Genomic DNA, 26,387 nt, shown 5'->3' with positions numbered 1-26,387 from the left:
ATATTTTAACCTTTCAACTTCCCCCTCATTAATCTTTTTGAACCATTCAACTTCCCCTTCACAAATAAGACCAAGTGCAATACAATTAGAAGACAATGCATTCCCAGCCCTCAAGACAAGTATCAATAATCACAGAACAAAGGAGAAACCATCAAACTACGCAAAAATTACTGCATGTAAGCCATCAAGAGTCTCAAAAGAGGTAAAGACCATAGAACAAAAAGCACAAGAAATGTCTTTTCATAGGGAATAACTTTTTCTGAAAATGTATTAACTTATTAAGCATAGAAAACTGATGTGAGTTTTATAAATTTGTAGCATCCTCTATAATTGCAAGCAGAAGAGATGTTGAATTCAAACAGGCCCCAGCTTTTGTTGCAATAAGTGTCTGATGCTTGATCAACAATAAGATATTAAGAAGAGTAAAAATTGATAGTGCATATTCCTAATAGGTTTTGGTTAAACGAGATGTATAACATACTAGCTTTATCCTTGGATTAAAAGAGCTTTTGTTTTAATATGAAGAGTAATAATTGATAGTGCAGATTCTTTATAGATTTTTGTTAAAAGAGATTTTTACCATATCAGTTTTATAAATTAAAGCATCCTTTATAATTGCAAGAAGAAGTGACGTTGAGTCAAACAAGCCCAGCTTTTGTGAAAAAAGAAGAGTAAAAATTGATAGTGCAGATTTATTATAGGTTTTGGTTAAAAGTGAATTTTACCATACCAGCTTTATCCTTAGAGGAAAGGCACATTATGGTCATGTCAAATCGACCAACCTTGGTCAAATTTTCTAGGGAGTGAAGAGAAAAATCAAGATTCTCCCTGTCAATTAAAAGTTAAGCATTAACACAACTAGAAAGCATGAAATATAGCTTATAAGCAATTCATTCACATTTTCTGAGAAAATCTACAAGGGAAAAACCTTACATGAAAAAGCACTTAATACATCTGATGATATCTATCAACAAAGGAGCTGACAGAGCGTCTTTAAATACTTTCGGCAAAGATGATGGATCCATAGCCTAGAACAATGATAACATAAACTCATAAGTGTTGAGACTAATCACTAATGATATAAATTCCAACAAAAGTTTATTATACATAGAAGTAGAAACATTTCTTAAGTTCCATTTATTAATAAACCTTTAGTAGCTCTGATTGTGCAGACTGATCTTCTGAAAACCCTTTCCACATAGTCTCAAACTCATAGGCTGTTTTTGGAGCAATAATATTCTGTGCAACTGCAGCCATGGCTCGTGAAGCTGCACGAGCGGTGACTGCCTGTGCCGATAATTGTGAATCTTTCTTTTGCTTGCCATTCAAGCTTTTCTATAAACATGCAGAAAGGCATGCAATCATAATCTGAACCATACTGTGAACCAAAATAAATAAAAAATTCAATGCAAAATTCCACAGAAAGATATAATAGCTTAAAGAAACAATTGATAATTTGATTGCATATGCCAAATAATAATACAGATAAATGGAAGGTTATTAATTATTATAGCAGTTAAATTGTCGAATCCCACAATTCATACCATGTCTTTCTGACCTAGGCCTGCAACTTAAACAGCAGCATTCATAAACAATAAGCTAAGGATAAAGTCTGTGATATGGAAATATATGTCTAATAATATTTAAAACAAAGCAAGACAATATAGGTTTAAGATGCTTGCACTAAGTAAACCAAAAAGAAGAAATATTTCAGGTGCTATCATTTATTATTTTGATGGGAAAAATTGTAAATATAGCAGATGAAAATACTCCACGAGAAACAGATAATTTGCTGGGCTGGAGAAGCAACTGCTGAAAGATCAACAAATTGCAGAAATTAAAAGACTGAAATGTTCCTGGCCAAACAGTTTGTGATTTAAAACAAGACTGTAAAGTATATCTTCCTTATATGAAACTATATTATCAACAAAACACACTTACAACCTTGCATGTCAAAACAACAACTAATATAAAGCTAATTTGATACACACCCAAGTACTGAGGTTTGAAATGGTAGAAGCAATGGATCCAACTTAACTTGATGGTGCTGTTCACCATGGTTGTTCAGTTCCATGTGATAATGGGGCTACCAAACTGATTTCATCTTTTTTCATTCACTGTACTGTTAGAAGCTTTAGCAAGAGGACTGGCCTGACTGTCACTGGAATGACTTGCACCATGTAGAGAAGAAGTGATGCATGAGAGCAAGGATGAAAGAATGTTATATAGGACCAAGTTACAGGATGTCTTGTTGAAACTATAAATATTGAGGGCAGCATGTAGCTATGTCAAGGTCTTAACATTGTCGTTAGACTCACAGATGGAAAATTCCGCGAAAACATGCCAACGGCGCGCCGAGTCGACCTGCTGCAGACTTGCGAGCCACATCCCTGCAAGTCACCACCAAAGACTCTCGATTTCTAGCGATAGACTCGTGTGAGTCCTAGGTCGAGACTCGTGAATCCCAAGCCAAGACTCTCGCGGCATACTTAAAACGCACAGCAAGCTTAAAAATCGAAATGTTAGCGATTTTTTTTCATTTCTTTCTGCTCTTTGGTGTCCAAAACAGGTCTGCATTGTGAAGTAGGGTTTGAAGAAGAGGAGAAGACAAGCTTACAAGATCAATATAGAGCCAGGTCAGCATTGTGAAGCAGGGTTTGAAGAAGAGGAGAAGACGAGCTTACGAGATCAAAATAGAGTCAGGTCTGCATTGTGAAGTAGGGTTTGGAGAAAAGGAGAAGACAAGCTTAGGAGATCAAAATAGAACCAGGCACCTAAATGATCTTGTCTTCATCAGGTACAACCTTCCCCTTCAAATTAGAAAGGTGGAGGGTGTTTCACATGAGTCCATTGACTTGGATGTTATTGATCTATATGGTGAATGGACTGTTAATGAACAAAATGATGATGATGTCCTCCTCACTAAAGAAGATCTTGAAGAATTGGAGAGAGGAGCAGCAAAAGAAGCAAAAGCAGCAGAATTGGATGCAATGGAGGAGGACGAAGACAGTTTTGATTTTGAGGAACAACAAACAACTCATCCCATAGCACCTTCTACTTCTAGGCTTCAAAAATTGAGCTAAATTAGAAGAGGAAAGAGAAGAATGTAGATTCTATTTGGTTGTTTTTCAGATTTCTTATTTTGACATTGACTTGTACGTAAACATTTATAAACTTATGATGCTGTTATTATGTTATACATTTGAAAGTTTGAAGCTTGAAACTTGAAACTTGAAACTATGATGAGTATGATCATTGATTATGATTCATGAATAATGAAATTTCAAATATTGCATGTTTGAAGATCATATGACATGTGTAATGTTTTGTTGACGTGTCTGAAATCGCATTGCTGCAAACTCCATACGGCCAACACAGAATAGAATGAACTCGTTGAGTATCCTATCCTCTCTTGAGATAAGGAAATCCCTAATGCTATTTCTTGCGTTTGATCAAAGGGGACAACCTCAAGGTTTCGTTCGTCAGGTCTTGACTGCGGGATTACTCAGTGGTTTGATGTGTTTTTTGCTAGAAACACAAGGGGACTTACGGTGATATGGATAATTGTTGGATGAGTTCCCTAGCACTTTAATAGTCTTGCTTATCGAATGGTTTAAATTGGGTTGATATTGTTTTCAATAGGACTGCGGATTCTCTTGGTAAAAAAATGAAAAAGGGGGGATAGAGAGAGAGAGGGGTACAGAAAATATAAAGTTTAACTAAGATAGCAGATTCAATAAACAGACAGACACCTCCAAATAACTAAATTAAGCATTACCAGCCATTTAAGCACAATACTTGCATCAATCTAGTGCGATCTTCAAGGAAAAATTGAATTTTCATGCTATTAAATACAAAATCAGAACTTTGACATTCATTCAGTGAACATTCAATAACCGAACTAAGCATACGAAAGGTTCAGATTAACCATGCAGAAGGAAAGACAATCAGCCATTCCCTAATGGTATGAACAGCGAGGATTCTATCGGATGTTTACTCAGAAAATGCTATATAAAGAAAAGAAACATAACTGAAAATTCTCGATTAATGAAGGAGACCATGCACTCACAGGGAAACTTGAAACAGTCTTAACTTTGCATTAAATCCTATAAATTTCGCCAGAGCTTCAACAACAATCTATGAACTTCTTACAAAAATGAGGGAAAACTAGTCCCTTAAATAGGCTTCAAAAATGGATGAATGGCCAAGATCTAATATAAACTAAAGGCCCAGATTCATCCTTACAAAAGAGTACGCATACCCATAATTGGAGGGTAAATATTAGCAACTACCCCAAAGGGAGTAGTAACTACCCAAAAAGGTAATTAAAACTTATCCAAAATAATCCAAAGAGGTGCATACACATAAAGTTTTACATTTAGTTGACTTGGAAGTCAAACATGACCCTTTGGCCAAAAAGTGCACTTTTCAAAATTAAAAAGAAAAAAACACTTTAGGAGAGCACTTTTTCTTTTTCAGCTTCACACCCCTTTTCTAGGAATTCATCCTTGCCGTGCAAATATTCTTGCCAAAGCTCCCGACCTGCTGTATGTTCCTCACGAACATATTCCTAGAACCTGAGGCACAATTGGAATAGGAAACTGAATGGAGGCATAGGAGGATGGCGAATTTTATACTGTATGCCTTCAAGGTATTGGTCTACGTGCTTCAAACCATCCTTCTAGTTGGAACGATTACGCTCGAAGCACAACATGTCTGACTGGAATTGACCAACAAAACTTAGGTCGTTAGTGGAATAGGTGATCCTATCCATCCCTAGTCTTTCCTCCCAGTCCGGCTATATCACTTCATCGGACAAGTCATTTTGCCATCTTGAGACCATTGATCGGAGGATCATTTTGCCGACTTCTTGCATGGTGTTCAGAATTGTCTCGCATGCATCGTGTTCTTTATCAATGATTTCTCTTGTGTCATTCTTCATGGTGATAATCCAGTACCATTCCTTAAGAGTGTTGATGTTATAAGGATCTAGGATGGTGGATAATGTAGGAATTTGTGCATGGGTCCAGAAGAGAGCTCTCATGAGGGGAAGAGTAGTGGCAGCCACTTCATGCATTCTAAGGGATTCCCTCTTTACCTCAAATAGCCGGACCAGGGTGGTCTCTCGATGGTGAGCCATCTCTTTTACTTCTTCAAGGATTCATTCTCCCCTCCCTTTGATACCTTGTATCCATTCTCTGATGGCCCTCACAGTATCCCGTACTCCTTCAAATTCTATTGTGGTCCTCTATGCCAAGGCCATCGGGGGAATGTGGGATTCGGAAGCATTGTGCAATGGTCTCAGGAGTTGATTGATGTATCCCTCGACCTGCTCGGCACGAGCTCGATACATGTCCTTTTCAACTGTTGTCTCTTCAAGTTGCCTGAGCATGTTCTGTACTGAATCCTTGAATTCCTCCTTTTCCTGTTCCTTAGTGGCTCGTCCGATGGGGATGGTTGTGATGCTATAATCTGCCAATGTGATCTGATCTGTTGGCTTGTCTACAGGCGAGGTGGCAATGTGAAGAGTATGGTTCCTTTGGTCATCTTTGGTTATTTTGGAATATGCCCTGGGCTTTTTCTTCCCCTTGGCTTTAGCTTGATCTATACGTGAGAAGATGTCCTCCAAATCAATGGGTGACTTTGTGGCGGTCTTGCACTCGGCTCGAGCAATCAACCATTCCTAAGGTACAATATGGGCTGATGCTATGGTTAAATTTTCACTCTGTTCTTTGATGTTTTCAGCCGTCTCATCACAAATTTGCAGCTGCTCGGTTACGAGAGGAGTGGAGGAGGTGTCAAGCTCTTTGCTTGCAGCAGAGTTTTCTCCCACTTCACTGAACAATTGTCTGGTGCCTTTGTGTGATGGTAGCCCTTCAGTCTTTTCGAGCTCGCGGGTCTCCTCTGTCTTTTGCTTTCCTTCAACGGTAGAGTCATCTTTGGCAGCGTTATGGAGCAGCAGTTCATGGCGACTCTGTTGGGTGGGTTCATGTACTTTGATCTCCTGAATGGATGGAATCTCTCCTTCCTCAATTTGGTTACTCGGCTCGGCTGATTCAATGACTCTTAGCTCGGTGTCTAGCATGTCAAGTGCGGGAGGATCATCAGCTCCAAATGCATCGATGTCACTCTAGGAAGGAGGAGCAGGTATATAATCCAACTCTACTACATCGTCGGACGAACTGGGGTCCTTTGACGATGAAGTAACCTCTGGCCTCCTAATGGGAATCTTCTCCCTTCTTGTTCTCTTGGATGTCCGGGTTCCTCTGCTGGCTTTAGCCTTCTTCCTCTTCTCAGGCTTTTCAATTTCTTCCCTAGGCGCACTGGAAGTTCCCTCATCTTCGGAGGACTGAGAATCAAGGCTACCCATTAAGTGGTAAGTGAACTGGATTCCTTCATGAATTAGTCGCTCAATCTGCTGATGCAACCATTGGTCTATATATCTTCCTGGGGCTGCCATGATCGCCTCAAAATCAGTGATCGGGTCTTGTGTCCAATCAACGCCCAGCAAAAGATGTCTTACTGCCTCATTCTCGGACCTGCAGGCAATTTCCTGAATCTGTGAGTTGATTCGGGACCCAACGATATTCATAGAGTCGCATTTGCTGCACACTCAGCCTCGAATATTCACGCCTCCGGACCTCATAGTCATCAGAGCAGTTTTTCTAGTAATCTTCAACTGATTCCTTTGCTCTATACCGCCTGCCATAGGCTCTCTTTGTCAGATTGTCGTGATCGAAGCATTTCCTTGGAAAATGCTCCTGTAGGCCATAGGAGGCCAGCTCTGCGAAGGATTCCTCTGCTTGGGTGGGGGTCTTTAGATGGACATCTTGGTTGCCTATAATCATGGGGAATGCGAATCTAGCCTGCTTGCTGTCTTTGAGTAAGATGTCGGCTGGACGTGACTGCCTTGCAACCTCCATAAGAACTATCTTGTCGGTTGGGTACCGTGGAAGCCGAAGAGGGGCACCATCAAAGCTAGCTATCCAGATATAGGAGAACCTTGGGATCTGGATGAACCAGGCTCCGTATCTCTGTACTAGAATAGTAGCTTGCTCGGAGAGCCTTATGTGTAATCCTCCCTGCATTAGCCTAACTAGGCGCATTGTGAAGGCGTCATTGACGCGCTCATACTGGCCAACTGCATAAGTCGAGCTGTTCTTTTCCCTCTAAGCTATATCCTAATAGTGAAGCTGTGGGTAACAATCATATACTTTTACTTGAACAGGTCCATTCCCAATTTCACTTTTCATTATTAAAATTGGCAGTGGCTGGTTCCTAGCGCACATATAGACCAAATAGGAGGTCATAGTGAAGTACTTCTTTGTCTCGAGTTCAATTAGCTGAGTGTGGATGTTGTCGCTTATAATCTGGGCCTAGTCAAACTTGGACTTCCCAGCGAAGACTTGCTCTATGAAATAAAACATCCACTCTTCAAAGTAGTTGGATTTGGGAAGTTCCATAACCCTGTTGAGCAATGTGACCATGTCCCCATGCTAATTGTGAAAGTCACTTCTTGGGGTCTTTTTCCCAATTTTGATGCTTGGAGGTCTCCTCTCCTTGTACCACTCTTCATTGATCAGTGTTCTGCATCTAGCAGGATTCATATCATACGCCCCCTGCGCTTCATCTATAGTCGTGGCTGTGGGATTGTTTGGGAAGGGAATGTCGAATGCGTCGCCAATGGCCTCAAGAGTGAAGTTAGCAATGACCATGTCCTCGAGGAGCACCAATCTGGAACCTGGTTGGTAATGCTGAGCAGCCTCCACTACTAACTCATAGTTTTGCACTGCTGGGGGAAATCCTGCTGCTTGGGCGATGCCACTTTCCATCATCTTCCTAGGCCTGCCGTAGGCATTAAGGGAGAAGACTCGGCTTCTGAAATCTTGGATATCGATATGGCCTAGGTCAGTATCACCGACATTGTCCCAGACACTCTGAACTTTTGACTCCCTCAATCCCCCTCTTTGATACTGGTACTTCATCTTTTCAACTCGGCAAGGGACATCTAATTTGGATGCTCGCGATGTCTCGGCTGTAGCAGGCGTCTTTGATGATTCTACAACTGATTTAGGCATTTATCCTGCACAGTCGAACGCGGATTACGAGGCGATAAAAGGGAAGTAAAGCGGGTTTGATAGAGAATATGCCAGCATTCAAGGATTAATTCAAAAATTGAATTAGAAACAGCATGATATTGTTAGCTAAAAGCTTGATTGATTTAAACCTGAATAGTTATGAAGCTTTCGACTACGGATTTATACTTAGGCATTTTCAAGATCGATTTTCAAAAATGGACAAAGCTTGAGAAAATTTTCCTAAGTTAGAAAATGCAATTTCTGGTTAAATCTTAGGAGTAAATTCTAATTTCGAGTGCTTTGCATGACGCCTTATAAACGGAAAGATGCGATTCTCAAGATTTAAGCATTTTAATCAATTTTTTGCACAGACATCCATCCAATTTGTAAATATTTCACAGGATCGAGAGAGGTAAAGCGTACTTACCTAGTGAAAATGAATGGCGAGAAAATGCACGATTTGCCTTGTAAGAACGGATGGGAGAGTTTTGCAATTTTTTGAATTTCAACGGTTAATTCTTAATCCAAATTCTCGCGCCTATGGTTTGAAAAGAATTTGCAATCTTTTACAGACTTAGCAATTTTAATTACCTTGGTGATTTGGCGGTTTATTTAAGCGATTTCTAACCTTGGGCGATTTGCGAAAGCTCCTACCTCCACACTTCTGTGTTGTTGCTACTTAGTGAGATTTTCGTGGATGGAAAGGGGAGGTTTCCGCAATTTTGAATTTCAACGGTCAACTTCAATCTAAAAAAAATGCGACTCACGCCCTACTGGAAAATTCGGGGTTTTTAGAACCTTTGCAAGTTTACAAATTTACAACTTCGCCATAGCCGCCGAACTTCGGCATTCCTGGAGGATTTGAAAACTTAGAAACCCAAACACTTCGCAATAATCGCGATCCACGAAGCTTTCATACGATTTGCAAAGTTTACCTAAATCGCGACCTCTCCTTCATATGTAAACTTGGAACTTCCAGTTACCTTTGCGAGCTTAACTTTGAACTATCTACCATTGTCTCCCCAAATCGCTCATTTTCGGATCCTTGGGGCGTTTCGCCAAGTTTAAAACATTGCGCAGGGTTTACTCTTCGGCGATTTTCGGACTTCCTCTGAACTTCAGCAGATTGGGGCCGTTTTCTACCTTTTAAACACTTCGCATTTTAAAATCGCGAACTTCGGGCCTTTCAAGGAGTTTGCAAACTGAAAGAAAACTTTCAACTTACCCCAAAGCTCTGAATTTCGGCGACTAGAGACACTTTGTCAACTTCAATTCTTTCGCGTTTTACTCCTTACGCGATTTTCAGTGCTTTGGGATTTTTTTTTTGCTAAGTTCGGACCTTTTGACAAGTTTGTCAACTTCGGCCACTTCCAGTGTTTTGAAAATTTCGCAATCTAAGTGCCTTTAGTGAATTTCGGACCTTTTGTGAGTTTTGTCAATTTTTTCAAAACTTTCGGACCTTTTATGAGTTTTGCCAACTTTCTTTTTTTTGCATTTTGACCTTAAGGTCCGAAATTCGCCCCTTTTGGGCATTTTGGCAACCTTTTTAATTTTCTAGCGTTTCGGCCTTAAGGTCCGAAATTCGGCCCTTTTGGCCCTTTTGTCAACTTTTTCACTTTTTGATATTTCGCCTTAAAGTCTGAAATTTCGGCCCTTTTCGCCATTTTGCAAATTTTCTAAATTTCTTTCATTTTGGCCTTAAGGTCCGAATTTCGGCCCTTTTGGCCCTTTAGCAAATTTTGGCATCTTGAGGCACTTTAAAGAGTTCGCCCTTCTTTTACCTTTCAGCTAGCGAAAATCGCCATTCATTCGAATCCTGTGAATTTGTAAAAACAAACATCATGTAATCTCTCTCATCATTCCTATGTGAAAAATCGGCAACTTTGGGTCCTCATGCGACCTTCAGACGCGTTGTTCTTTACTTGGCGGACTTCGCTAGTCTCCATCATCCTATGCCCATTTAAGGCGTTTTTACAAGCTTAAACAATCTCTTGGAATTCGTGCCCGAGGGCTCGACTGACCATACGGATCACCGACTCCTTCGCACAACATTATCATCTCACGGACTGATCGCGGGCTCGCTCGAAAGGACGTGAGAGGTTCTCTGCACGAAACTCAATAGGGCGAAGACGGAAAGGCCCAAAAAAGGAAGGGGGGGACTGTGCAACGCACATGTTTGAATTATGGCTCTTATGTTAGCTAAATGCATTAATTTATTTTTGTTTTCTGGTAAAAACTATGGTTTTCTTCTTTGTTGAGTCCTAGCCAAGTTTTCTAACGAGTCTTGAGTCCGAGGCCTATTTTGGGCTGCCGAGTCCATGGCGAGCCCGAGTTTTCAAACTTTGGTTCGACTCAACCAGACACTGTAACAAAACTTATGTTCATGATAATTAAAGGGGATGTATCCCTATAGGTTGTAATTTTCTTGACCATAGTAGCAACAAAATGAGACAGGGAGACCTGTAATGGGTTAGTAGCAGTTGTTTTGTGGTGATGAATAGGTGGCTGATGAAAAACTGTAGCAGTAGCTCTGAACCAGATATGGAGGTTCTCAAAGATTGGTAATCATGTACAATGGAAATTTTACAGGAGGAACACAGATAACCCCTAAATTCGTTGCCAAAGATACAAAATAACAAAAGGCATCAAGTCTCCTGAGTTCTTTGCTACAATGTTCCTTGATAATCATTGAGAGTTTGAGTGCATACTGACAACTGAATTTGTAAAGGATTTGGAAAATTTAGAATTATAAACTGAGACCTTTGCATCAGAGAGTCTCTGTTCCTATGAAAGATCCGCTATCATGATCACAGCCGGTGCCATTGTTACCTTTTCAGTTTTCTGTAGTCCATCAAATTTGCAGCAGATAATAACAATGAAGTGATTTTCTTATTGTTGCAAGGATTTGTGTGACAATTTGAGAAGTTTGCTTCTTTTTTTCCCACTTGTTTGTGCTCTGCTCAGAACAGATTTCCTAGAAAGGAGAGGGGGTATAATTTATTTTGTCTTGAAGCTTTAAGTGTTTCACTTCTCTGAAAGTGTCCTGGGATCTCCATTTTGAGACTGGACCAGTAAGATCTCAGGGATACAATTAAATCATCAGTCCTTGGAATAGTTGATCCATAAGGATCCAAGAAATTGTCTAGAACAATAATTCAAGGTTTTCTAAAATTTTCAAAATGTGCAAGTTCTTACTGTTTGTCACAGTTGTAACCACCTGTTATGCACAGGTGGCAATTGCAAAACCACTAGCATGTTAAAAGTTGAAAAAGATGAATTTTGGAAAGCTTCAAAGCAGAAAGTAGACATGATGACTTGATAGACCTTAACCTCATCATAATCATTAGAAGCATCCTTTCAATCATGCATTAGTACACTTGTGTAAGTTGTACCTAACCTGATGACAAACAGCATAGTAAGAAACAAACTGATGGCCAGAAGCAGTAGTGCTGGCAATCAAGGTATCTTCCATGCCTGTAACTAACTGGTTGGTCTCCATGTCCACAGAAATTTTAGGTAAGGTTTAGGAGGATCCTAATCATAAGCTAATAAATCTGCAAAGAGTATCAAGGTCTGCTTCTTTAATTTAAATTTATCAAATTTTGTATATAAATAATTAAAATTTTGAATTAAATAATCTGAAATATTTAATTTTTAATTTATCAAATGTTAAATTTGACAACTTTTATATATTAACATTTATATTAGATGTTTAATATGAATTAACATTATATCGGGCAACAACTTAGAATAGATGTTTAATATTAATATTAGTTAACTTTTTCGGGCAAATTAAAGTTTTTAATTTTAACATTTATATTCTTCTCTCCGAACGACTCGCCGCTGCTCCTCCTGAAAAACCTGCTCTCTCCGCTGCTTCTGGCGCTTCCACCCATGCTCGTGCTGCTTCATCGACCCCAGCGGATCAACCATCAAACACTTCAACCACTGCTGGATCAACTGCATGGTCGAGGCCGCGGTCGTCTACAAACCCTACCGATGGAAGGCATAGGCCCTTACGTGGCCCTAATACCTCTCGACAGCAATTGTGAATTGACCATCCGCCGACGGCAAAAACCTCTACATGATATCCCGCAAATTTTAAACGAATTTTTCTGAATTTCGAACCTGAAGCCGAAAATTCGGCTAACACGCTGACTAAGTAAATAACATTTAGGATGAATATCATCTTTTGAATTATTGTTACATTATATCTATATATTTTCATGAGATAAATACTTGCATCTTTTTCTATGACTGAAATCTCTTTATCCCTATTACAAAAACAGAATGAATATGGTTAGAAAATACGATTTAGATAGCATATGCATTGAAATAGATGCTGCGTGAAATCCATATCAAGAGATCAATATGCATAAATGAATCACATAAACCTTGCATGATTTCATAGTAGGAAATGACTGCATAGAGTATCATGATGTTATCATTTGCATGAAAAGAAAAGAGTTAGTTCAAAGAGCATATATACATTTTGCTTCTTATGTCATTATTAAACAAAGTAGTTTGTTTTCTTGAATGTGATGGGTTTACCTTCTGGAATGGCCGTTGAATATGGGCTAACAAAGAAGGTTGATCCTCTTTTCAGGAAAAACTAGATATTTTCAAGTGCTTTGACCAAAGCCATGTGTTCATTGAAATAGATGAATGTTTGCCTAACAAAATTATATTGATATGTTTCTCTGCCATATCCTGACAATAGGACATTGCATGTTCATGTTAGAAATGCATGTAGATATGTCAAGTTGCACCAGGGTTCCCTCCTACCTATTTGTTGATGTGTTTTTTATCACACCATGCAACACAAAATAAAATACTAAGTATTCTATCCTCTCTTGAACAAAGACTTCTCAGATGCTAAACTATGTGATCAAACGAGATGACTCCAAGGTTCCGTTAGTCAAGTCTTGACTTTATACATGGATAGACTCAATGATTGTGATGTGATATTGCTAGAATCACATGGGGGACTTACATTTGTACTTGAACTCTTGCTTGCTTTGAAAGAAGACAAAAGGAATCGAGAGTTAAGAAAGCTAATCTAATCCTAAGAATGTAAGAGACTATAAACGACTTAGCAAAACTCTAATAGACTTTGCTTTGCCATGCAAAGAACAACTCCACAAAGCTAGTGTGATCTTCTAAGGTAATCTTATGATGTTCAAATTACCACAAACAACATAGAGACCATGAATGTGATGCATATCAATGGGTGACTAGAAATCGAAGTTGAGCTTATATAAAGAGTTCAGTTGACCATGCAAAGTATTTGGCAATCAACAAAATACTAGTATAAACATTCGAATTTCACCATTAATCATCCACAATAACTTCCATCCATCTAATCAACATAAAACAACTGAGAAGTAAAGATCATGCAAAATGTTGAATCAACACATGAAATTCACCATATCTTCTATGAAAATAATATGTTTCTTGCAACAAAGTCTTGGCAACAATCTCCTTTTCTCCTACTCTACTCTATTTCTAACTGCCTTCTAATGTCTATTCTCTACTCACTATTAAGTATTAACCTTTACAACTGAGATGTTTGAGCCTTATATAGAGGCCTCTTTACAATGAATGGCTCTGATTGATTCTCAAATCAATGGCCGAGATTCTACAACAACACCCTAATTAGGGTTTGCTACAACAAACTTCCTTTTGGCCAATGAAATAATTACAATAAATTGGACACATGTTCATCTTGATTTCTAGCCAATGAGAGTTGAGGTTAGGTACATAAAACAATATTTGATAAATTGCCATGTGTCACTTGTTCCACGTTTAGATGAATCAGGTTCAATGCACCTGGATGTGCTGACTTGTCACAACTTGAATAGTTTGAAAGTGAATAGGATGCCACCTTAGCTCGCTCGTACTAGTAATAATTCTAGCATTTCTAGAGGAAATTCAAGATTGTCCTGTGTTCCCTCCTTGCATTGTTAAACTTGAAGTCTTTATGTTGCTAAACCTTGGTGCATCATTCTTCATCCTCTTGAACTTCTCTATGTTGATCCTTGTATAGGCTCCTTGTGCCTTGCTGAGCAATCCTTTGTTCATGGTGTGATTAATCTCCTTTTATCTTCTATGTCTTGAATACATTACTTGTACTTTGCTAATGAAGCCTGTCACTTTTATCCCACTATACGTGAGGCACAATCTCTTCCTTAATTTGAAACTCAACCTTTATCCCGTCTTATGCAAACCTCAGGTCTGATTTATGAAGTTGCTTAGGTCTGAGTTTAAAACTTAATATTACTGAATGCTCATGCTTTACGTCTGAATCTCCATTGTTTCAAGTCTGATCTTTAACTCCCTGAGTCTGGGTTTAATTGTTGGGTGTAAAAGAAACATACCTGTAGGGTGTTCCGTCTTCTTTCCATGATTTGACTCCTCGAGGTGAATACCTTGATTTTTTGTAAAAAAAACTTATGTAGGAGCTTCATCCCTGAAGTCGTAGTGTTTAATTCCCTGTCCTGATGTTGACTTGCTTTCTTTAGTACTTTGAACCTGCTGGTTTGTAGACCAATCTCCCAAAAATTGGTCGCATCTTTGCAATATCTTAAGTCTTTCCATCCTTGAACATTCTACCACCTGGTAGAGCCCTCCATCCTTGCTTCATAACCTGAAAGACAACAAATTAAGAAACATGCAAGTAAAACAACCCTTCACATCCTCAAAACATTACTTATTATGCCTTCAAAAAATCCACTCAAATCTGGAATTAATCATGACTAATGGAATTTATTGTTGAAATCAGGTCTGATCCTCTGATGTTGACTCAGGTCTACACTTTCACATTTCGCCTAGGTCTGATTGCACCAAATCAGGACTGTCAGAATGGGTGAAAATACTTCCAGAAATCACACCAGCTCAGCCTTGCCAAATTCGCACTGTCTGATAAAATTCGCTTGAGGCCTGCTTTTCTGGTTATTTACTGCGAATCAGAACTGATTGTCATTTGAATGGATGGATTTGACCTAGTTTTATATGGTTCCATACCCCTCAAATTCATTCCTTCTCTATTTGGCCGACTTGGACACTTAGTGGTTTCAAAATAAATTAATTTGGTGCTTTATTAGGTCGGTTTGTTCCTTCCTTGCTCTTGCACACGTTTCAACTCCCTTAATGTTTAGGTTGGCCTTATGTTACTTTGATCTCCTCCACAAGCTTCATGTTTAGATCCTCACGTTTTTTCTTTAGGTCCACACGTTTCAATTTATTCTCATTGATACAAGCCTTCCACGCGTTTTGATGCATTTCCTCCTTCACACGTTTTGTGTTTTGGGTCCTAGCCTTTAGGTCAGTCCTTACCTTTGCCCACAAGTTACAGATTGGGACCTCCATTCACACGCTACCCTTTAGGTCCATCTCTTTCACACATTTCTTCACTCAATGTTTTAGGTTGGATTCAATGAAGATTGAGCCACAAGTTTCACTTTGTTCAAGCTGTTCACACGCTTTAATTTTTAGGCCAGGACCTAAATTTAGTTCACACGCTTGGTAAGGACCTATTTCCATTCCCTTAACACTTTTTGATTTAGGTCCACACATTTCATTTAGGTCAGGACCTTATCCTACACACTTCAATGGAATTCCTTTTTCACAGGTTTTGTGAGGGCCTATCTCCATTTGCTCAACACGTTTCAAAGGTTTTACGGATTTAAACCAGCCCAATTTGCATCTCTCAATCTCATAAGTCGGCTATACTTAGAATTTCTTTCTTTTGTTTCTCCAATAAGATCGCCTTCCTTATTTGTGATATTTTCTCTCTGTGTGGCAATAAAATTATCTTCCTCATTTGAGAAGGTAAATCCACACCCCTTTATCCTTCTTCCAACTAACTTTAATTCTCAAAATCATCTCTCTTTGTATTTTCAATAAAATCGCCTTCCTCATTTGTGAGGGTTAATTTGCATCATGTTCCATGTTTATGAGGGTTAATTCACACCCCTTTATTGATTTGATCTTACTTGCAATTCGATTCAAGTGAGGGGGTAATTTGTTTTGCCTTCCACGTTTGTGGAAGTTAATGCACACCCCTTCTTCCAAATTTGATTTTACATAAGGCGATTTCCTTGGGAGGTTAATTTTGCTTCCTTGTTTACCTAGCTTTTTGCACACCCCTTCCACGTTTTGGGAGGTTAAACTTGTACCTAGGCGATTTTTCCTTGATCTTAGCTTGTTGCACACCCCTTCCACATTTGTGAAGGTTGATTTGCACCCTACTTCCATATTTTGGAAGGTTATTTTTGCACAAAGCAATTTTCTTCTTTGGGAGATTGATTTTGTTTTCCTCATTTCCCTAGGTTGTTGCACATCCCTTCCATGTTTTAGAAGCTTTAATTTGCACTAAGTGATTTCCATGCTTTTAGAATTCGATTTTAACTTCCTTGTTTAGGGAGCTTGATCTGCACCCCTTTCTTGCCTTGATAAGTTGAATTCCTCCTTGAGCGATTAGACTTTAAATAGTTGTGCGAAATGGTGCGCTCTAAGTAGGGGTTCCATTTAGTTGAGGTTGGCAAATTACTTCATTTTGCTTGTTCCTTGAAAAATCTTCCATGTTTTGAAGAGTAAATTCACACCTTCATTGATTGTGAAGCTGGATTCGCATCTTCTTCCACACTTTTGGATCTTAAATTTTTCTCCTCCTTTGATCTTGAGGGTTGATTGATCACCTAGACTTAGTATCTTTCGCTCTCTTGAAGTTGATTGAATTCCTTGTTTGGGGATGTATATGCGCACCCCCTTCCATGTTTATGGAGGTTGATTTTTGCCCTCTTTGTTGAGCCACTCAATCAAGGAATTCAATATCTCCATCCAAACTTAGCTTCCCGGATTGCCCCTTAAAATTGCTAAGATTTAAAGCACTCAAGATGAAGGCTTAATTTTCATTCCAAAAATCATTCAAGGCAATTTAAATTTTCCTTGTTTACGGAGGTAAATTCGCACCCCCCTTCCACATTTGTGGAGGTAAATTCACACCCCCTTTCCACATTTTTGAAGGTAAATTGTCCAAGTCTATTGCCTTAGAATTTCGCTCTCTTCTAAAGACGAAAATTGAAATGCACAAGAGAGTTTTTATTACTTTCAAAATTGACCCTTCAAATTTTGCTCAAGAGTGGAGATGGGAATCTCAAATTTATTTCACTTATTATTATTCTCCAAGGGTGAAAAATCGAAACCTACAAAGAAATTTCCAAATTCTTGCACCTTGAAATTTTTTCTTGACAATCTTGCGACATAACAAAATTTAGACAAGTCGTGACATTTTTACAATTTTGCAAGACGACAACATTACCTCAACCTACACGCCTCTTTCTCATTAGCAAAGGTTAACGACTAAAAAACTACTGCCAAGCTAAAACCATCTAAAACACTTAACTAAGACACTTGATCTAAGCAAAAAGTGGGGGTCCCCATTTGTAATGGGGCAATGTATGAAAATATCACAACACTATTGTTTCCAGGTTGCTAGGCATTCATCCAGGGTCGGGTATTCTCCGTGTTAGGAACAATTCCAAGAAAGCATAAGCTTTGTGGTTGGGCTGTAATGTCCCCTTCTTGATTTACCCTAGAATTTTCCCATACAATAGTTATTAATGCTATTAATTGTTTATGAGGAATCTGCATCTGATCTATTGCAGATCTGATCCTTTGCTTGTCTCTGTTGTTCACAATAATCTTTGCCTGATTGGATGATTGTTGTAGATGTTCAATCCTATGGATGCTCTTCTCCAAATGATTGCTTGTTCTTCTTCGATTTTCTTCCCTTTTTAATCTGTTGTTTGATGCCTTTGGAATGATGCCTTCCTTCTTAAATACCCTTCTATTTTGCTGAAAGGTTGTGTCTCTTAGGTGGTTACCATTCTTTCCAAAGAATGGTGTCTCTTCCATGCTCCCCTTACTAATTAATATATAACACTACAGGATCGCTGCCTTGACTCAATTATTATTTCTTAATTAATTCACTACCTTATGATCACTGCTTTAATTTAATTGCTTTTTGGGCATAATCAATGTCAATCAGAATATAGTCACTGTCTTGAGTATGCTGATTTCTGTCGCAAATATTCATACTACCTAGGCGGGGGCATTACGTGGGCAGAAAAGCGCCTGAGCCATGTTCTCATCTCTCAGATTTGAGGATGACCGTGCGGATTAGTGGTGGCCAGAAACTTCATTAATTATATTTTATATTTCATTAATTAATTATCATGTGTTTGTACATCATTATTTATATAGAGTTGACTACATGGCATGAGGGCCTAAGTTGTTCTATTTATCATATTTCATTTGCTAATACCTAGATTAGACACTTTTACATGTGAGATGTAATACGACAATTATATATATATATATATATATTGAAGATGATCAATTCATTTCCATAGTTATGGGAATTGATTTATTATTTAAGGGTTGCAAACCATACAATGAAGGAAATCTGCAAAGATACATTCTATATTGAAGAGGACCTGGATATACAGAAATCAGCAGAGAAATCAATACAAATGTGAGGACCCAAAAGCAGAGTTGCATGGATACAAATATGGATAGAGTGGATTTTCAAGATCCCCTGAGACTAATACAGATACAGCAATTATAAAAATATACACATATTCAATTCTTTATAGTTACACATCTGAGGGTACAGAACATAACTTAAAAAATATTTGTTTATACTTTATATGTATTTTGGTTTTTATATTCTAGTTTATAATTTTTTGTGTTGTATTAATATATTATGTTTGTGTCTTTAGTGTTTTAAATATATAATTTTCAGCTGTTTATCATAATCCTAAAAAGGGTGGGAAAGATTAAAATCTGCTTCCTTTTAAGTTAAGATTCTCTTCAACACAAAATTTACTGTTACTAAAAAATAGTTGGTATTTGTTTGTGAAATTTGCTTGCATTATCAAAAGCAAACTTTAAATCCCCTTCATTTTCAAAAAAATTTATATTAGGTGTGAAACTAACCTTCAACTTATACGGAAGGGTCCAAACTTTACCAAAACTGTGTGTTTTGGTTCCCACATACAGAGAATATTCTTAGAGCTGTCCCTTAAAAGTTTAAAACACATCCTGCACCTCGCTTGCTGGGGTTGCCAGTACTAGAAAAATCAAAATATAATTTTAAAAAACAGATCACCAAGGATGACCATAAACACCATTTTTATTCAAAGGCAGGTTGATTCACATAAAAGTTAAGTCCTAATTTATCTTAACTAATGATTGGAAAAGCTATACACAAGCCAGATTATTCTTGTGAATTTGTATCTTCTCTATGACCCGCAGGTCAAAGAGTTGTGTGGCAGGGATTTGAAACCCAGTTTTGTATGTGCAACTCCATCATCCGTCTCATAACACAAATTTAATGGTTTAGTGATCAGCATACAGGACAGCTTTTTTGCATTCACTTTTACTGCCATAACAATAGGATTATATCTTCAGATAATGATTTCATCTTAACAATGTGTTCCTCACAGATTTGCCTTACTATTATGCATGTTTGCTGTCCATGTAAATGGTTAAAGGTACTGAATATATGTTAAGATATTCTTTTGACTTATTATTTGATCAATATATATTTCCTCCATTGCTCTTATCTCAAGTTGGTATTTTTTTCTTAAGCATAATTCTAAGGTTAAGATAAAGGTAAGTATTTATGTCTCAGTTTTCTCTCTTTGAGAGGCCTATAGTACCCAAACACCTTCCAAACATAGTATTTTCTTCTCTTCTCAAATGTCAGTCTGTTCTACTCTATATTTGCAAAAAAATTGCAGCAGAAATGCATCCCTATGAAATAAATGGTTCAAACAAAAGAAGGTTACCTGTTTGACATGGTTCCCTACTTTTCTGGAGTCAACCTCCATGTCCAGGAAGTCTTTAGATATAGTTGAGTGAGAGCTGGCAGCTTTGTCTACTGACGCAGTTGAAGCCTTAATACCCTGATCTGCTTCAGTCTGTGTCTTTTCTGAAATATTCTCAGCTGGAGTACTTGCCACTTCTTGAATAACAATTGGGGCTTTCTCCTCAGGTAGCTTATTGCCAATTTTCTGCATCAAAATAGTTTACTTAGTCAAGCCGTATAACAAAATAAACTAACTAATTAATTCCTAATTCCAAATTTGGTTCTAAACAATGCCAGAAGAAAACAATACATGGATAACACAACTTGTAACAAAATTGAAATATGCTTTCTGCAAGCTTCTGTTACATTTACATAGATTGCTTTTGAGGTCCGTAGTTTGTACTCAGATTGTAAATTTTTTTTCAACTAAAGCAGGGGTTGCAAATCAAACATAAACCCACTTTCAATTTTGTAACAAAATATTGCAAAGAGAAGCTTGGAAACAGCCAGATTCCAAAACAAACAGACAGGCATAAGTGACGTAAATTCAAATACCAAACTAAATCTCCTAACAGAACTTAGGCAATTGCAACTTTTCAGCTGTAAAATATTGGAAATTTACCTCAAGTAATTGAATTATTTTGACAATTATCTCAGCTTGGATGTAACTAATACCTTTGGGTCTATATTATTTTCCCTGCATGTTTTTTCATGTGCCCCTTCATATAAAGCTGCATACAGATGTGTCACTGATGTATAGGCACTGGATGGTATTTATGATGGCACTTCCTACAATTTTAATCACCTAGCAGAAATGCCAAGGATAGGGAGCAAAAAAAGAAATAAACAATATGAAAGATAATCTTTATCCACAGAAATCATTCTATCCTACCCTTATCTACTAAATCGCCCTGAAATCAATGATTCTCTGGATGAAATGTACCAGAAATGGAATCAGAACCAATTCATCTGCAGATATAAGGCACTACTTTTTAGCTGGAATCATACTGGAGCAATTCTAGGTGCATCAAGGTGAATCCAAAGCAATTACAGGGCATTTCCAGGTGGCAGACAAAATTTTCAATGCAATTTGAGTCTTGATATATTTTCCTTATCTTTCAACCTTCAAAAGTTTTCCCTAAACCAACATTCATAACCAATACAAACACAAATAAAATTGTATTTTAAGCTTGCTGCCTCTATGATGACCATATACGTATCTGTCATGGCCCATTTTCAAAATATTTTGTGATATGTGTTGGTTGAAAATTTTATATATTTGAGGAAATATACAAAATTGTGGTTTCAACCACAATGTGTGAGTAAAACTCTCCTAATTAAGGGAAGGCTCCTCCTATCTATCTACAAATTAAAATTATAATAGGATGGGACAGCAGTCTTCTTCTTCTTTCAAGAAAGGCAATATCCTTTTCTCTTCACAAAAAAGTGATAGCAATTTAACATAAAACAGCAATAACAACTTGTGAAATGAAATGAGAAAAAGGAAATGAAGTTTTCTGAAAGCTCAACGACTTTCGTCACTTCCTTCGGAACGGGACAGCAATATCAAGCTCAAAGTCTTGATTATGTGAAGTCCTATCTACTTTTTTTCTATATTAATGATATTCAGAACAAATTATATCAGCACAAAGACTGAAATACCTTATTCTCTTCTACGTAAAACAATAAGAAGTAGTACAAGCTCAAAGACTCACAGCTATTTCTTACAAAATCTGCTTCTAAACTCTCTTAAGAACAAGTGCAAGCACAAAGTCTTACAGCTCCTCTCAAAAGAATATTTACTCTAATTTATATTAACCTCCAATACTTGCAGCACAAAGACTGCAAATCAAATTCGATTAAACTCTTAAAGAAACACTTGCAAGAAAGATAATATGGAACACAAACTCAAGAATGTAGCACAAAAACTCAAAGCTTGAGCAATTTTCTTCTATTTCTTTCAATTCTTGAATTCACACATGAAAGCTCAAAGACTTCTTTGTTGTAAATTTGGCAGAGTTTTTGCTTGTTTTTTTAAAAGATCAAGATTACAATAAACCCCTCAAGTATTTATAGAAGAGGAGTCTTGAGAAAAAGGTGGGAGGATCCTAACTAACTTGAGAGATTCTCTCAACCACCAAGACTTATTCAATAACTAACTAGGACTTATTCCAACTACAATCCTATCTGAAAACAACTTGTAGTTGCTTTACATGTAATTACAAAAGTGCAAGTAAAGACTTGACTTGCAATTTACAAAATGTTTTTACATGAACTTGTCAAAAGATAAACTACAACTAAGAGATTACAATTCTAGAAAAAAAGCAACTAAGTGTTGAAAAACACTTAAGTTGTAGCATGTGAAGACATGAATCCTTCGAACTTCTGGATGACCATTCATAGCTCAGCAAGATTCGGTTTGTGGGTGTTCTTGGCAACAACCATGGTCTTCACGATGGTGTCATGGCATCGAAGAAGCATAGAGTTGTTCTTCTCTAAAGTGGACTGGATTTCGTGCAGAAAGAATTGATGTTTCATCAAAACCTGAATTGAGGCAGCTGAGAATTGTTTGCTCTTCCACTCATTATGAATCCTCATCTTGTTGGTTGAAAATTTTGTAAACATGGGGAAATATACAAAATTGTCGTTTCAACCACAGCATATGAGTAAAACTCTCCTAATTAAGAGAAGGCTCCCCCTATCTAACTACAACTTTGAAAATAAAATAGAATGGGACAGCAATCTTTCTTCTTCTTTCAAAAAAGACAATATCATTTTCTCTTCATAGAAAAGCGATAGCAATTTGATATAAAACAGCAGTAACAACTTTCGAAATGAAATGAGAGAAAGGAAATGAAGTTTCCTGAAAGCTCAAAGACTTTCGTCACTTCCTTCGGGACGGGACAGCAATATCAAGCTCAAAGACTTGATTATGTGAAGTCCTATCTACCCTTTTCTATACTAACGCTATCAAGAACAAATTATAACAGCTCAAAGACTGGAATATCTTATTCTTTTCTACTTAAAACAATGGGAAGTAGTATAAGCTCAAAGACTCACAGCTATTTCTCATGAAATCTGCTCCTAAATTCTCTTAAGAACAAGTGAAAGCACAAAGACTTACAGCTTCTCTCAACAAAATATTTATTTTAATCTATATTAACCTCAAATACTTGCAGCACAAAGACTGCAAATTGTTGGCGGCAATATTGTACACGAAAATAAAACTAGTTAATTAAGTTGTAATTGTGTTGGTTAGTTGGCAACCGAGGGGTGGCAGTTGCGGTGCGACGGTTGGCGCTCGCACCCCCTCGGCATACACTTCCGAATGTAACTTGTGTAGAACAATTATGAATGGAATAACATCTCTTATATTTGACCTGATATCTATGGCAATATTATTCTGCATCACGTGCTTTATCTGTGTACTTTAAGTTATTCACCCGAGAGGGTAAACATTTGGCGCCATTGCCTAGACGTACTCGGGAACAGAAGACGCGGATGGCGCACGGACATGATGGGCCTACCCGTTGGTGAGATAAACCCAGAGGCCGACGACGCGCAAACAGAGCTCTACAACGGAGAAGACACTGCAACGAGGAAATTTTCAATTCTGCTCCAGGTAGCCCTCGAGACCTACATCCAACGAGAGGCCACAGAGACTGAAATCCCACTAAGTGTCGTGTGGACAGCGCTGGAGGTTAGCCAGGCAGTAAACCGGTTGATGAACCACGTCCTCCGGTTGCTTGCACAAGCATCGCTGGCACAACAAGCTCACCTGGAGGAGATTGCCCAAGTAGAGCGACGCCAACAAATCCTTCAACAGTACGAAGAAAGCAGCCGACGAGAAGCGGAACGGGGTGGCGCCAGGCCAGGAAGGAATTGAACCTTGAACCTTCTATATTCAAATAAAAGTGTCATTGACACGAGTTGTATCTGACGAAATGAATTAATAAAGACGTGTTTTGGTTTATGTATTGTGAATTATGGAATTGTACGGCAATTAATGCCCAACCTATTGAATAAAGATAGAAATAAAAAAGTAGAAACGGACGAGTGGGAGGCCGCGCAGAGGGCCTTGATTCTGGAACAACAAGTAGAACGTAGACGAAGGCTGAGGCAACTTGCCAAAGGACGACCTGCCGAAGGGTGGCCCGAAGGGAACCAAGGAGGTGTCACGGAGGGTGCAGAAGTCGAGGGAAATTTCTACACGTCGCCAGAACACCGTAGGGTGCGGAGCCATAAAGAGTTTCTGGAGGAAACAAGGTTACGGTGGTTATTCACCCGAGAGGGTAAACACAAATCAAATGCGATTAAGCTCTTTTAAGAAACACCTGCAAGAAAGATAATATAGAACACAAACTCAAGAATGTAGCACAAAGACGAAAAGCTTGAGCAATTTCCTTCTATTCCTTTCAATTCTTGGATTCACACATGAAAGCTAAAAGACTTCTTTGCTGTAAATTTGGTAGAATTTTTGCTTGCTTTCCAAAAGATAAAAATTACAATCAACCCCTCAAGTATTTATAAAAGAGGAGCCTTGAGAAAAAGGTGAGAGGATCCTAACTAACTTGAGAGATTCTCTCAACCACCAAGACATATTCAATAACTAACTAAGACTTATTCCAACTACAGTCCTAACAGAACACAACTTGTAGTTGCCTTACATGTAATTACAAAAGTACAAGTAATGACTTAACTTGCATTTTACAAAAAGACTTTTACATGTAACTTGTCAAAAGAAAAACTACAACTAAAGATTACAAATGTGGAAAAATACAACTAAGTGTTGAAAAACACTTAAGCTGTAGCACGTGAAGACATGAATCCTTCAAATTTTTGGATGATCATTTGTAGTTCATCAAGATCCGGTTCATGGGTGTTCTTGGCAACAACCATGGTCTTCACAATGGTATCATGGAATTGAAGGAGCGCAGAGCTGTTTTTCTCCAAGATGGACTGAATTTCATGCAAAAAGATTTGGTGTTTCATCAACATTTGAATTGAAGCAGCTAAGAATTGATCGCTCCTCCATTCATTATGAATCCTTATCTGCAAATCTGCAAGAACTTATTTTGGTATTAACTCTCCATCCTGACTTATTATGTTGCAAAAGGCCTTTTCACAATGAGAGACAATATCTTGGAAAACTTCACCCCGTAATCTCATTGCATCACCAATCTCCTCAATGAGGGATTTAAGAACAAGGGCCTTATTTTTGAGAAGCTCTTCAAATTCCAAGTACATGACCCTAGAAGAAATGATGGCATGCTCCTGTAGAACACTCAATTGTTGTTGGGGCATGGTACACCAGATTGTCAAACTATCTTCAACACTTTCCAGATTCTTTTTGAAAGTATCGGAAGTCTAATCCAGTTTCTCTTCAACGGTTTCCAACTTAGACATCATTTGAAAAATGTCTTTCATCACTTGTGCACATAGATCATGAAGCTGATCAACCCAGGAATCCAATGTTTGTACCTTCTGAGCAGCCCTTTCCACTCCACGAATTGATTCTTGGGAACCGGAAGAACCTGTGGGATTACTCCCCTCAGCAACAGGTTTTGTAATTTTATGAACAGCTGCCATAAGTTGTCGGTTTTCCTCTTCTAGCTTGTCTTTCTTTGCTAGAAGTTCATCACACCGCTGTACCAATGAAGCTACAGAAAATTGAGCATCATGTTCAATCACCTCATGCGTTTAACCAATGGGCATGAAGATTGCCTCATAAATTCTTCAAAACCAGAAGTGGATGTATCAATCTCTGACAGCTGGATACATGCAGGAGTATCTTCAAGAACTTCCAGCACACTCTCTTGTTGATGATCAGGAGGCGGCTCGTATGCTGAAATAGGAATGGCATTCTGAGGAGATTCATCCACAATCAAGTCAGGAGGAGAAAGGGGCATCTCAATGGAAACTGGGGGAGAGATCTCATGAGGCGAGTCTGATGCTGGAGACTTAGGAGCATCATCAGATTGCTGACCTTCTTCTGGATTGTCAAGATCGATCACTTGAACATGAAACTGTGACTTTTCCTTCCCACGAACTGTCGCCTCCTCAAGAGGAAACACTACCGCTCGACTAACTCGCAATTTGATCCTTGTGCCCGAAGATGATGCACCTTCCTTGTTGTCAACCTGAATCTCAGACTTACGTCCTAGAGGCCCCATAGAATCATCTTCTTTTCCAATCTTGATTTTTATAAGTCTAACAGCATTACTTTTCAGCCAAGCATTGGTGTTAGCCAAGATAGGCTGAAATCTCTCAAGAATGGATATGCACTCCTTGTGTGACCATTGGATTAAAGGAAGTGGAGCTTCCTCAACCCTTCATGAAATATATTCAGGATCAAGTACGTGCCCATCGTCAATCATCCCTTGTGGAATATCCACCAAGTTCAAATCAACAACTTGCTCAACAATGAGTCTGCA

General features: G+C 38.2%; 1 protein-coding gene across 7 annotated transcripts in view; it reads right to left on the bottom strand.

The window, feature by feature from the left end:
• Nucleotides 1-26,387, bottom strand: part of LOC131027166 (uncharacterized) — a 183,713-nt gene that overhangs the window by 45,163 nt on the left and 112,163 nt on the right. For 6 of the 7 annotated variants that reach the window (XM_057957163.2, XM_057957159.2, XM_057957162.2 and 3 more), the window contains 4 exons: nucleotides 19,934-20,158; nucleotides 1,150-1,335; nucleotides 934-1,028; nucleotides 731-828 (listed from right to left, as the gene is read on the bottom strand). In XM_057957163.2, coding sequence (XP_057813146.2) covers nucleotides 731-828; nucleotides 934-1,028; nucleotides 1,150-1,335; nucleotides 19,934-20,158 — 604 coding nt within the window. The remainder of the gene's footprint in view (nucleotides 1-730; nucleotides 829-933; nucleotides 1,029-1,149; nucleotides 1,336-19,933; nucleotides 20,159-26,387) is intronic. The other variant, XM_057957165.2, reaches the window with a different exon arrangement.

The sequence above is a fragment of the Cryptomeria japonica genome, chromosome 10, assembly GCF_030272615.1.
Source record: "Cryptomeria japonica chromosome 10, Sugi_1.0, whole genome shotgun sequence".
Classification (NCBI taxonomy): domain Eukaryota; kingdom Viridiplantae; phylum Streptophyta; class Pinopsida; order Cupressales; family Cupressaceae; genus Cryptomeria; species Cryptomeria japonica.
This window is presented reverse-complemented; position numbering and strand designations above follow the sequence as displayed.